This window comes from Mustelus asterias, chromosome 29, assembly GCF_964213995.1.
Source record: "Mustelus asterias chromosome 29, sMusAst1.hap1.1, whole genome shotgun sequence".
Taxonomy (NCBI): Eukaryota; Metazoa; Chordata; class Chondrichthyes; order Carcharhiniformes; family Triakidae; genus Mustelus; species Mustelus asterias.
Window position 1 is genome coordinate 17296170 of NC_135829.1, and position 15386 is coordinate 17311555.

The 15386-nt window shown below is 53.5% G+C and overlaps 2 protein-coding genes across 2 annotated transcripts in view; one reads left to right on the top strand and one right to left on the bottom strand.

The window, feature by feature from the left end:
- The window catches only part of slc25a44a (solute carrier family 25 member 44a), a 352818-nt gene that overhangs the window by 94047 nt on the left and 243385 nt on the right, over positions 1-15386 (bottom strand). The window lies entirely within an intron of this gene.
- Positions 1-15386, top strand: part of lrrc61 (leucine rich repeat containing 61) — a 45990-nt gene that overhangs the window by 21487 nt on the left and 9117 nt on the right. Inside the window, exon 7 of the mRNA XM_078200142.1 lies at positions 2292-2360. Within this exon, the coding sequence (XP_078056268.1) occupies positions 2292-2360 (69 nt within the window). The remainder of the gene's footprint in view (positions 1-2291; positions 2361-15386) is intronic.

The window sequence follows — 15386 nt, forward strand, 5'->3', positions numbered from 1 at the left end:
AGGAGGGGGCTGAAGGGTGGATCAGTAAATTTGCTGATGACACCAAGATTGGTGGAGTAGTGGATGAGGTGGAGGGCTGTTGTAGGCTGCAAAGAGACATAGATAGGATGCAAAGCTGGGCTGAAAAATGGCAAATGGAGTTTAACCCTGATAAATGTGAGGTGATTCATTTTGGTAGGACTAATTTAAATGTGGATTACAGGGTCAAAGGTAGGGTTCTGAAGACTGTGGAGGAACAGAGAGATCTTGGGGTCCATATCCACAGATCTCTAAAGGTTGCCACTCAAGTGGATAGAGCTGTGAAGAAGTCCTATAGTGTGTTAGCTTTTATTAACAGGGGGTTGGAGTTTAAGAGCCGTGGGGTTATGCTGCAACTGTACAGGACCTTAGTGAGACCACATTTGGAATATTGTGTGCAGTTCTGGTCACCTCACTATAAGAAGGATGTGGAAGCGCTGGAAAGAGTGCAGAGGAGATTTACCAGGATGCTGCCTGGTTTGGAGGGTAGGTCTTATGAGGAAAGGTTGAGGGAGCTAGGGCTGTTCTCTCTGGAGCGGAGGAGGCTGAGGGGAGACTTAATAGAGGTTTATAAAATGATGAAGGGGATAGATAGAGTGAACGTTCAAAGACTATTTCCTCGGGTGGATGGAGCTATTACAAGGGGGCATAACTATAGGGTTCGTGGTGGGAGATAGAGGAAGGATATCAGAGGTAGGTTCTTTACGCAGAGAGTGGTTGGGGTGTGGAATGGACATTTAAGCGGTTATTGGATAGGCACATGGAGCACACCAGGATGATAGGGAGTGGGATCGCTTGATCTTGGTTTCAGATAAAGCTCGGCACAACATCATGGGCCGAAGGGCCTGTTCTGTGCTGTGCTGTTCTATGTTCTAACTTCTTCAGCCAGAGGGTGGTGAATCTGTGGAATTCGTTGCCACAGAGGAGGCCGGGTCAATGAGTGTATTTAAGACAGAGCTAGATAGGTTCTTGATTGGTAAGGGGATCAAAGGTTACGGGGAAAAGGAATGGGGTTGAGAAACCTATCAGCTGTGAGCAGACTCGATGGGCTGAATGGCCTAATTCTGCTCCTATATCTTATGGTCTTAACCCCACCTATTGATCATGCTAATCCCCCTGAGCAATTTAACATGGCCAATCCACCTAACCTGCACATCTTTGGGATGTGGGAGGAAACCCACGCAGACACGGGGGAGAATGTGCAGACTCCACACAGACACTGACCCAAGGCTGGAATGGAACCCGGGTCCCTGGCGCTGTGTGTGCCAGCGTGCCACTCAGAGGGAGGGGGCTGTGAAGCTGGAGATCTCGTCACAGATCCTCATGTTTAGACGGTGGCTGCTTGATGGTCGCTGAGCTCTTTGGTTTCAGACAGAAGTAGCTCCCTGAGAGCAGCACCCGCAACTGGGCAGGTCCCTGTGAGGGGCCCCCCCTCTGCTCGCCTCGCCCGAGGGAAGGTCTGGAATGGGTGTCCCAAACGTAGGCGGTCCCAAACTGTCCTGGCCGAGAGAACCCCAGACAGTGGGATCACCAGGCACGTGATCAGAAACGTGCACTCACGGGCACACACACACAATCGGTGAATGCCCCGAACTGGAGAGAGGTGTCGCTGCTTCTGCGTTGTTGATCTCTGTGAAGCCCAGCTCTCTGTGAAACACCAACAGTCTGAACCGGCCTTCACCTTTGATCGAAGCTGAAAAGTTAGGGCATGATCATTTACTGAAAATAACTGCATGGGAAATAGAATCCAAAACAAATGAAATGGGGAAGTTCCATCAGTGGTTAGCACTGCTGCCTCCCAGCGCCAGGAACCCAGGTTCGATTCCGGCCTCGGGTGACTATCTGTGCGGAGTTTGCACACCCTCCCCTGCGTGGGTTTCCTCCGGGTGCTCCGGTTTCCTCCCACAGTCCAAAGTTGTACAGGTTAGGTTGATTGGCCGTGCTAAATTGCCCCTTAGTATGAGAGGGACTTAACAGGGTAAATACGTAGGGTTATGGGGATAGGGTGGGATTGTTGCGGGTGCAGTCCCGATGGGCCAAATGGCCTCCTCCTGCACTGTAGGGACTCTATGATTGGTCAGCGAGTCGTTTGTGGTGGAATGTATCATTTCTCTGTGCTGTCACACTGGTTATGGTGATAATCCGAAGCTTTGATTTCTATTCCTGAAATAACATCAGTCAATCTGAACTTGAATCTTTCAATTTAATTAACGATCGAAGTATCTGAATACTGTGGCTTACAAAGTGCAGCTTCTCTTCTGTTTTGTCCGCAGGGGAGAGGATGTCAGGCAGGGGTAGTGATCTGTACCAGCTCTGCAAAGACATGGATTCTTCCCCGAAAGGTTTGCTGCCTCTTCATTCTAATGTTGCTGAGAGTGTAAGTGAACGCCCGCTTTCCCTGTGTGCTCGTAGAGACGTGACCAAAGTGCTTTTGGATGCTGGGGCGCTGATTGGGCTACTCCGGTGTCCTCCCAATCTGGTTCACGTTTCCAGTGCCCCCCTCTCACACTTTCTGTCCATTTTCAGACATGCAATTTTTGTTTTGTGATTAAAATAACGTCACCGGCAACTACGACTTACATAGATGAGTTGGGGACCAAGTGTAGTGTGCCAAAATTCGCAGATGACACTAAGAATAGTGTAGATTAGAGGGGCTTTAGATTGGTTTCACAGGTCAGCGCAACATCGAGGGCCGAAGGGCCTGTACTGTGCTGTAATGTTCTATGTAGAAACCTTTTAGAATCATAGAACAGAATCCCTACAGTGCAGAGGGAGGCCATTCGGCCCATCGAGTGTGCACTGACCACAATCCCACCCAGGCCCTATTCCCGTAACCCCATGTATTTACCCCGCTAATCTCCCTGACACCAAGGGGCAATTTAGCATGGCCAATCCACCTAACCGGCACATCTTTGGACTGTGGGAGTAAAACTGGAGCACCTGGAGGAAACCCACGCAGACATGGGGAGAACGTGCAGACTCCGCACAGTCACCCAAGGCTGGAATTGAACCCGGGTCCCTGGCGCCGTGAGGCAGCCGTGCTAACCACTGTGCCGCCGTGCCGATTTGTTTTCATCCTTTGCGGGATAAACAACTGTTGCTGATCTTTTTCCGAGCAATATTTTGATTTTCTTTCTCCCTCCTCTCGGACAGTTCCAAAATTCCACACTCTGTGGTGTTGCTCCCAGCAACTCTGTGAATGACAAATGTGTGAAGGGGAAAGTGTTTCAGGGAATGTGTACAGGAATGCTTGCTGTCTAATTAGTCAACTTGACCTAATAAAAGCTTTAACAGGGTGATACAGCACCAAAGGTGGCCATTCAGCCCATTAAATGTGTGCTGTGTTTCGAACTTCCAATAGTTCAAGTTTTTTTAAGTCAGATCCTCTTCACAACACTGGAATCTATTCCCAGCTGGTTATTGTACGTTAAGCTCCTATTTTGGCTACATTATTGTGCCACTGTTGTCTATCATTCCATATCGAACTGAGCATCAGCTGTTTTGAGTTAGTTATTTGTCCTGGTGCTTTTGAAATGAAGGCCTATTTTCCCAACATTGCCAACTTCCTCACAATTATTTAAAAAGTATCGCCCGGTTTGTGGAGTATTTTCTCCGATGATCCGCTTTTACCTGCAGTGAAAATGCCTTCAGTGTTCAGACAATACTGAAGAAACTGAACTCCACCAAAACACACGGAGACCCTTACAACTCCCCCACATGGTACCAAAACACCCCAAGACACTGACAACTCCCCCACACTGCACCAAAACACACCGAAACATTTACACCGCCCCCACACTGCACCAAAACACACCGAGACACTTACACCGCCCCCACACTGCACCAAAACAGACCGAGACACTTACACCGCCCACACACTGCACCAAAACACACCGAGACACTTACACCGCCCACACACTGCACCAAAACACACCGAGACACTTACACCGCCCACACACTGCACCAAAACACACCGAGACACTTACACCGTCCCCACACTGCACCAAAACACCCCGAGACACTTACACCTCCCTCACACTGCACCAAAACACACCGAGACACTTACACCGTCCCCACACTGCACCAAAACACACCGAGACACTTACAACATCCCACACTGCACCAAAACACACCGAGACACTTACACCTTCCCCGCACTGCACCAAAACACACCGAGACACTTACACAGCCCCCACACTGCACCGAAACACACCAAGACACTTACACCGCCCCCACACTGCACCAAAACACACCGAGACACTTGCACCTCCCCCACACTGCACCAAAACACCCTGAGACACTTACACCTCCCCCGCACTGCACCAAAACACACCGAGACTCTTACACCGCCCCCACACTGCACGAAAACACACCGAGACATTTACACCGCACCCACACTGCACCAAAACACACCGAGACACTTACACCGTCCCCACACTGCACCAAAACACACCGAGACACTTACAACATCCCACACTGCACCAAAACACACCGAGACACTTACACCTTCCCCGCACTGCACCAAAACACACCGAGACACTTACACAGCCCCCACACTGCACCGAAACACACCAAGACACTTACACCGCCCCCACACTGCACCAAAACACACCGAGACACTTGCACCTCCCCCACACTGCACCAAAACACCCTGAGACACTTACACCTCCCCCGCACTGCACCAAAACACACCGAGACTCTTACACCGCCCCCACACTGCACGAAAACACACCGAGACATTTACACCGCACCCACACTGCACCAAAACACACCAAAACACTTACACCACCCCCACACTACACCAAAACACCCCGAGACCCATACACCTCCCCCACACTGCACCAAAACACCCCGATACACTTAAACCTACCCCACACTGCAGCAAAACACACTGAGACACTTACACCTCCCCCACACTGCACCAAAACACACCGAGTCACTTACACCTTCCCCACACTGCACCAAAACACACCGAGACACTTACACCTCTGCCACACTGCACCAAAACACACCGAGTCACTTACACCTCCCCCACAGTGCACCAAAACACACCGAGACACTTACAGCGCCCCCACGCTGCACCAAAACACACCGGGACACTTACAACATCCCACACTGCACCAAAACACACCGAGACACTTACACCTCCCCCACACTGCACCAAAGCACACTGAGACACTTACACCTCCCCCACACTGCACCCAAACACACCGAGACACTTACACCTCCCCACACTGCACCAAAACACACCGAGACACTTACACCTCCCCCACACTGCACCAAAACACACCGAGACACTTACACCGCACCCACACTGCACCAAAACACACTGAGACACTGACACCTCCCCCACACTGCACCAAAACACCCCAAGACACTTACACCTCCCCCACACTGCACCAAAACACACCGAGACACTTACAACATCCCACACTGCACTAAAACACACCGAGACACTTACACCTTCCCCGCACTGCACCAAAACACACCGAGACACTTACACAGCCCCCACACTGCACCGAAACACACCAAGACACTTACACCGCCCCCACACTGCACCAAAACACACCGAGACACTTACACCTCCCCCACACTGCACCAAAACACCCCGAGACACTTACACCTCCCCCACACTGCACCAAAACACCCCGAGACACTTACACCTCCCCCACACTGCACCAAAACACCCCGAGACACTTACACCTCCCTCACACAGCACCAAAACACCCCGAGACATTAACACCTCCCTCACACTGCACCAAAACAAACCGAGACACTTACACCTCCCTCACACTGCACCAAAACACACCGAGACACTTACACAGCCCCCACACTGCACCAAAACACCCCGAGACACTTACACCTCCCTCACACTGCACCAAAACACCCCGAGACACTTACACTTCGCCACACTGCACCAAAACACCCCGAGACACTTACACCGCCCACACACTGCACCAAAACACCCCGAGACACTTACACATCCCTCACACTGCACCAAAAGACCCCAAGACACTAACACCTCCCCCACACTGCACCAAAACACCCCGAGACACTTACACCTCCCCCACACTGCACCAAAACACACCGAGAAACTTACACCTCCCCCACACTGCACCAAAACACACCGAGAAACTTACACCTCTCCCACACTGCACCAAAACACACCGAGAAACTTACACCTCCCCCACACTGCACCAAAACACACCAAGACACTTACACCTCCCTCACACTGCACCAAAACACACCGAGACACTTACACCTCCCTCACACTGCACCAAAACACACCGAGACACTTACACATCCCCCACACTGCACCAAAACACCCCGAGACACTTACACCTCCCTCACACTGCACCAAAACACACTGAGACACTTACACCTCCCTCACACTGCACCAAAACACACCGAGACACTTACACCTCCCTCACACTGCACCAAAACACCCCGAGACACTTACACCTCCCTCACACTGCACCAAAACACACCGAGACACTTACACCTCCCTCACACTGCACCAAAACACCCCGGAACACTTACACCGCACCCATACTGCGCCAAAACACCCCGAGACACTTACACCTCCCTCACACTGCACCAAAACACACCGAGACACTTACACCTCCCTCACACTGCACCAAAAGACACCGAGACACTTACACCTCCCTCACACTGCACCAAAACACACCGAGACACTTATACCTCCCTCACACTGCACCAAAACACACCGAGACACTTACACCTCCCTCACACTGCACGAAAGCACCCCAAGACACTTACACCTCCCCCAAATTACACCAAAACACTCCGAGTCACTTACACCTCCCCCACACTGCACCAAAACACACCGAGTCACTTACACCTCCCCCACACTGCACCAAAACACACCGAGACACTTACACCGCCTCCACACTGCACCAAAACACCCCGAGACACTTACACCTCCCCCACACTGCACCAAAACACCCCGAGACACTTACACCTCCCCCACACTGCACCAAAACACCCCGTGACACTTACACCTCCCTCACACTGCACCAAAACACACCGAGACACTTACACCTCCCCCACACTGCACCAAAACACCCCGAGACACTTACACCTCCCCCACACTGCACCAAAACACACCGAGACACTTACACCTCCCCCACACTGCACCAAAACACACCGAGACACTTACACCGCCTCCACACTGCACCAAAACACCCCGAGACACTTACACCTCCCCCACACTGCACCAAAACACACCGAGACACTTACAACATCCCACACTGCACTAAAACACACCGAGACATTTACACCTTCCCCGCACTGCACCAAAACACACCGAGACACTTACACAGCCCCCACACTGCACCGAAACACACCAAGACACTTACACCGCCCCCACACTGCACCAAAACACACCGAGACACTTACACCTCCCCCACACTGCACCAAAACACCCCGAGACACTTACACCTCCCCCACACTGCACCAAAACACCCCGAGACACTTACACCTCCCCCACACTGCACCAAAACACCCCGAGACACTTACACCTCCCTCACACAGCACCAAAACACCCCGAGACATTAACACCTCCCTCACACTGCACCAAAACAAACCGAGACACTTACACCTCCCTCACACTGCACCAAAACACACCGAGACACTTACACAGCCCCCACACTGCACCAAAACACCCCGAGACACTTACACCTCCCTCACACTGCACCAAAACACCCCGAGACACTTACACTTCGCCACACTGCACCAGAACACCCCGAGACACTTACACCGCCCACACACTGCACCAAAACACCCCGAGACACTTACACATCCCTCACACTGCACCAAAAGACCCCAAGACACTAACACCTCCCCCACACTGCACCAAAACACCCCGAGACACTTACACCTCCCCCACACTGCACCAAAACACACCGCGAAACTTACACCTCCCCCACACTCCACCAAAACACACCGAGAAACTTACACCTCCCCCACACTGCACCAAAACACACCGAGAAACTTACACCTCCCCCACACTGCACCAAAACACACCAAGACACTTACACCTCCCTCACACTGCACCAAAACACACCGAGACACTTACACCTCCCTCACACTGCACCAAAACACACCGAGACACTTACACATCCCCCACACTGCACCAAAACACCCCGAGACACTTACACCTCCCTCACACTGCACCAAAACACACTGAGACACTTACACCTCCCTCACACTGCACCAAAACACACCGAGACACTTACCCCTCCCTCACACTGCACCAAAACACCCCGAGACACTTACACCTCCCTCACACTGCACCAAAACACACCGAGACACTTACACCTCCCTCACACTGCACCAAAACACCCCGAGACACTTACACCGCACCCATACTGCGCCAAAACACCCCGAGACACTTACACCTCCCTCACACTGCACCAAAACACACCGAGACACTTACACCTCCCTCACACTGCACCAAAAGACACCGAGACACTTACACCTCCCTCACACTGCACCAAAACACACCGAGACACTTACACCTCCCTCACACTGCACCAAAACACACCGAGACACTTACACCTCCCTCACACTACACCAAAACACACCGAGACACTTACACCTCCCTCACACTGCACCAAAAGACACCGAGACACTTACACCTCCCTCACACTGCACCAAAACTCACCGAGACACTTACACCTCCCTCACACTGCACGAAAGCACCCCAAGACACTTACACCTCCCCCAAATTACACCAAAACACTCCGAGTCACTTACACCTCCCCCACACTGCACCAAAACACACCGAGTCACTTACACCTCCCCCACACTGCACCAAAACACACCGAGACACTTACACCGCCTCCACACTGCACCAAAACACCCCGAGACACTTACACCTCCCCCACACTGCACCAAAACACCCCGAGACACTTACACCTCCCCCACACTGCACCAAAACACCCCGAGACACTTACACCTCCCTCACACTGCACCAAAACACACCGAGACACTTACACCTCCCCCACACTGCACCAAAACACCCCGAGACACTTACACCTCCCCCACACTGCACCAAAACACACCGAGACACTTACACCTCCCCCACACTGCACCAAAACACACCGAGACACTTACACCTCCCCCACACTGCACCAAAACACACCGAGTCACTTACACCTCCCCCACACTGCACCAAAACACACCGAGACACTTACACCGCCTCCACACTGCACCAAAACACCCCGAGACACTTACACCTCCCCCACACTGCACCAAAACACCCCGAGACACTTACACCTCCCCCACACTGCACCAAAACACCCCGAGACACTTACACCTCCCTCACACTGCACCAAAACACACCGAGACACTTACACCTCCCCCACACTGCACCAAAACACCCCGAGACACTTACACCTCCCCCACACTGCACCAAAACACACCGAGTCACTTACACCTCCCCCACACTGCACCAAAACACACCGAGACACTTACACCGCCTCCACACTGCACCAAAACACCCCGAGACACTTACACCTCCCCCACACTGCACCAAAACACCCCGAGACACTTACACCTCCCGCACACTGCACCAAAACACACCGAGACACTTACACCTCCCCCTCACTGCACCAAAACACCCCGAGGCACTTACACCTCCCTCACACTGCACCAAAACACCCCGAGACACTTACACCTCCTTCACACTGCACCGAAACACACCAAGACACTGACACCGCCCCCACAATGCACGAAAACACACCGAGACACTTACACCTCCCCCACACTGCACCAAAACACACCGAGACACAGACACCGCCCCCACACTGCACCAAAATACACCGAGACACTTACACCGCCCCCACACTGCACCAAAACACCCCGAGACACTTACACCACCCTCACACTGCTCCAAAGGACCCCGAGACACTTACACCTCACCCACACTGCACCAAAACACCCCGAGACTCTTACACCGCCCCCACACTGCACCAAAACACACCGAGACACCTAACCGCACCACACTGCACCAAAACACACCGAGACACTTACACCTCCCCCACACTGCACCAAAACACCCCGAGACACTTACACCACCCCCACACTGCACCAAAAGACCCCGAGACACTTACACCTCCCCACACTGCACCAAAACACCCCGAGACACTTACACCTCCCCCACACTGCACCAAAACACACCGAGACACTTACACCTCCCTCACACTGCACCAAAACACCCCGAGACACGTACACCGCACCCATACTGCGCCAAAACACCCCGAGACACTTACACCGCCCCTACACTGCACCAAAACACACCGAGACACTTACACCTCCCTCACGCTGCACCGAAACACACCGAGACACAGACACCACCCCCACACTGCACCAAAACACACCGAGACACTTACACCTCCCTCACACTGCACCGAAACACACCGAGACACTGACACCGCCCCCACAATGCACGAAAACACACCGAGACACTGACACCTTCCCTACACTGCACCAAAACACACCGAGACACAGACACCGCCCCCACACTGCACCAAAACACACCGAGACACTTACACCACCCCCACACTGCACCAAAACACCCCGAGACACTTACACCACCCTCACACTGCTCCAAAGGACCCCGAGACACTTACACCTCACCCACATTGCACCAAAACACACCGAGACACTTACACTGCTCCCACACTGCACCAAAACGCACAGAGACACTTACACCTCCCCCACACTGCACCAAAACACCCCCAGACACTTACACTGCTCCCACACTGCACCAAAACGCACCGAGACACTTACACCTCCCCCACACTGCACCAAAACACACCGAGACACTGACACCGCCCCCACACTGCACCACAATACACCAAAACACTTAGACCTCCCCCACACTGCACCAAAACACACCGAGACACTTACACCTCCCCCACACTGCACCAAAACACACCGAGACACTTACACCTCCCCCACACAGCACCAAAACACACCGAGACTCTTACACCGCCCCCACACTGCACCAAAACACAGCGAGACACTTACACTGCTCCCACACTGCACCAAAACACACCGAGACACTTACACCGCCCCCTCACTGCACCAAAACAGACCGAGAGACTTACACCTCCCCCACACTGCACCAAAACACACCGAGACACTGACACCGCCCCCACACTGCACCAAAACACACCGAGACACTTACACCGCCCCCACACTGCACCAAAAGACCCCGAGACACTTACACCGCCCCAACACTGCACCAAAACACACCGAGACACTTAACCACACCACACCGCACCAAAACACACCGAGACACTTACACCGCCCCCACACTGCACCAAAACACACCGAGACACTTAACCGCACCACACTGCACCAAAACACACCGAGACACTTACACCTCCCCCACACTGCACCAAAACACCGCGAGACACTTACACCACCCCCACACTGCACCAAAAGACCCCGAGACACTTACACCTCCCCACACTGCACCAAAACACCCCGAGACACTTACACCTCCCCCACACTGCACCAAAACACACCGAGACACTTACACCTCCCTCACACTGCACCAAAACACCCCGAGACACGTACACCGCACCCATACTGCGCCAAAACACCCCGAGACACTTACACCGCCCCCACACTGCACCAAAACACACCGAGACACTTACACCTCCCTCACACTGCACCGAAACACCCCGAGACACTTACACCGCACCCATACTGCGCCAAAACACCCCGAGACACCTTGCACCTCCCCCACACTGCACCAAAACACACCGAGACACTTACACCGCCCCTACACTGCACCACAATACACCAAAACACTTAGACCTCCCCCACACTGCACCAAAACACACCGAGACACTTACACCTCCCCCACACTGCACCAAAACACACCGAGACTCTTACGCTACCCCCACACTGCACCAAAACACACCGTGACACTTACACCTCCCCCACACTGCACCAAAACACGCCGAGACACTTATACCGCCCCCACACTGCACCAAAACACCCCGAGACACTTACACCGCCCCCATACTGCACCAAAACACCCCGAGACACTTACACCTCCCCCAAACTACACCAAAACACACCGAGACACTTACACTTCCCCCACACTACAGCAAAACACACCGGGTCACTTACACCTCCCCCGCACTGCACCAAAACACATCGAGTCACTTACACCTCCCCCACACTGCACCAGAACACACCGAGACACTTACCCCGCACCCACACTGCACCAAAACACACCGAGACACTTACACCTCCCTCACACTGCACCAAAACACACTGAGACACTTACACCACCCCCACACTACACCAAAACACACCGAGACACTTACACCACCCCCACACTACACCAAAACACACCGAGACACTTACACCTCCCTCAAACTGCACCAAAAGACCCCGAGACACTTACACCACCCCCACACTGCACCAAAACACCCCGAGACACTTACACCGCCCCCATACTGCACCAAAACACACCGAGACACTTACACCTCCCCACACTGCACCAAAACACCCTGAGACACTTACACCTCCCTCACATTGCACCAAAACACCCCGAGACACTTACACCTCCCTCACACTGCACCAAAACACCCCGAGACACTTACACCTCCCCAACACTGCACCAAAACACCCCGAGACACTTACACCTCCCCCACACTGCACCAAAACACCCCGAGACACTTACACCTCCCCCACACTGCACCAAAAAACCCCGAGACACTTACACCTCCCCCACACTGCACCAAAACACACCGAGACACTTACCCCATCCTCACACTGCTCCAAAGGACCCCGAGACACTTACACCTCCCTCGCACTGCACCAAAACACACCGAGTCACTTACACTGCTCCCACACTGCACCAAAACACCCCGAGACACTTACACCGCCCCCACACTGCACCAAAACACCCCGAGACACTTACACCCCCCCACACTGCACCAAAACACCCCGAGACACTAACACCTCCCCCACACTGCACCAAAACACCCCGAGACACTTACACCTCCCTGACACTGCACCAAAACACCCCGAGACACTTACACCTACCCCACACTGCACCAAAACACACCGAGACACTTACACCTCCCCCACACTGCACCAAAACACCCCGAGACACTTACACCTCCCCCACACTGCACCAAAACACCCCGAGACACTTACACCTCCCTCACATTGCACCAAAACACCCCGAGACACTTACACCGCCCCCACACTGCACCACAATACACCAAAACACTTACACCTCCCCCACACTGCACCAAAACACACCGAGACTCTTACACTGCCCCCACACTGCACCAAAACACACCGTGACACTTCCACCTCCCCGACACTGCACCAAAACACGCCGAGACACTTACACCGCCAACACACTGCACCAAAACACCCCGAGACACTTACACCGCCCCCATACTGCACCAAAACACCCCGAGACACTTACACCTCCCCCAGACAACACCAAAACACACCGTGACACTTACACCTCCCCCACACTACACCAAAACACACCGAGTCACTTACACCTCCCCCGCACTGCACCAAAACACACCGAGTCACTTACACCTCCCCCACGCTGCAGCAAAACACACCGAGACACTTACACCTCCCTCACACTGCACCAAAACACACCGAGTCACTTACACCTCGCCCACACTGCACCAAAACACACCGAGACACTTACACCGCACCCACACTGCACCAAAACACACCGAGACACTTACACCTCCCCCACACTGCACCAAAACACACTGAGACACTTACACCTCCCCCGCACTGCACCAAAACACACCGAGACACTTACACCTCCCCCACACTGCACCAAAACACCCCAAGACACTTACACCTCCCCCACACTGCACCAAAACACACCGAGACACTTAGACTGTCCCCACACTGCACCAAAACACCCCGAGACACTTACACCACCCCCACACTGCACCAAAACACACCGAGACACTTACACCGCCCCCATACTGCACCAAAACACACCGAGACACTTACACCTCCCCCACACTGCACCAAAACACCCCGAGACACTTACACCTCCCTGACACTGCACCAAAACACCCCGAGACACTTACACCTCCCCCACACTGCACCAAAACACACCGAGACACTTACACCTCCCCCACACTGCACCAAAACACCCCGAGACACTTACACCTCCCCCACACTGCACCAAAACACACCGAGACACTTACACCTCCCCCACACTGCACCAAAACACACCGAGACACTTACACCTCCCCACACTGCACCAAAACAGACCGAGACACTTACACCTCCCCCACACTGCACCAAAACACACCGAGACACTTACACCTCCCCACACTGCACCAAAACACCCCGAGACACTTACACCTCCCCCACACTGCACCAAAACACACCGAGACACTTACACCTCCCTCACATTGCACCAAAACACACCGAGACACTTACACCGCCTCTACACTGCACCAAAACACCCCGAGACACTTACACCGCCCCCACACTGCACCAAAACACCCCGAGACACTTACACCTCCCCCAAACTACACCAAAACACACCGAGACACTTACACCTCCCCCACACTACACCAAAACACACCGAGTCACTTACACCTCGCCTACACTGCACCAAAACACACCGAGACACTTACACCGCACCCACACTGCACCAAAACACACCGAGACACTTACACCTCCCCCGCACTGCACCAAAACACCCCGAGACTCTTACGCCGCACCCATACTGCGCGAGAACACCCCGAGACACCTTACACCTCCCCCACACTGCACCAAAACACACCGGGATACTTACACCGCCCCCACACTGCACCAAAACACACCGAGACTCTTACACTGCCCCCACACTGCACCAAAACACACCGTGACACTTACACCTCCCCGACACTGCACCAAAACACGCCGAGACACTTACACCGCCAACACACTGCACCAAAACACCCCGAGACACTTACACCGCCCCCATAATGCACCAAAACACCCTGAGACACTTACACCTCCCCCAAACTACACCAAAACACACCGAGACACTTACACCTCCCCCACACTACACCAAAACACACCGAGTCACTTACACCTCCCCCGCACTGCACCAAAACACACCGAGTCACTTACACCTCCCCCACACTGCAGCAAAACACACCGAGACACTTACACCTCCCCCACACTGCACCAAAACACACCGAGTCACTTACACCTCGCCCACACTGCACCAAAACACACCGAGACACTTACACCGCACCCACACTGCACCAAAACACACCGAGACACTTACACCTCCCCCGCACTGCACCAAAACACAACGAGACACTTAC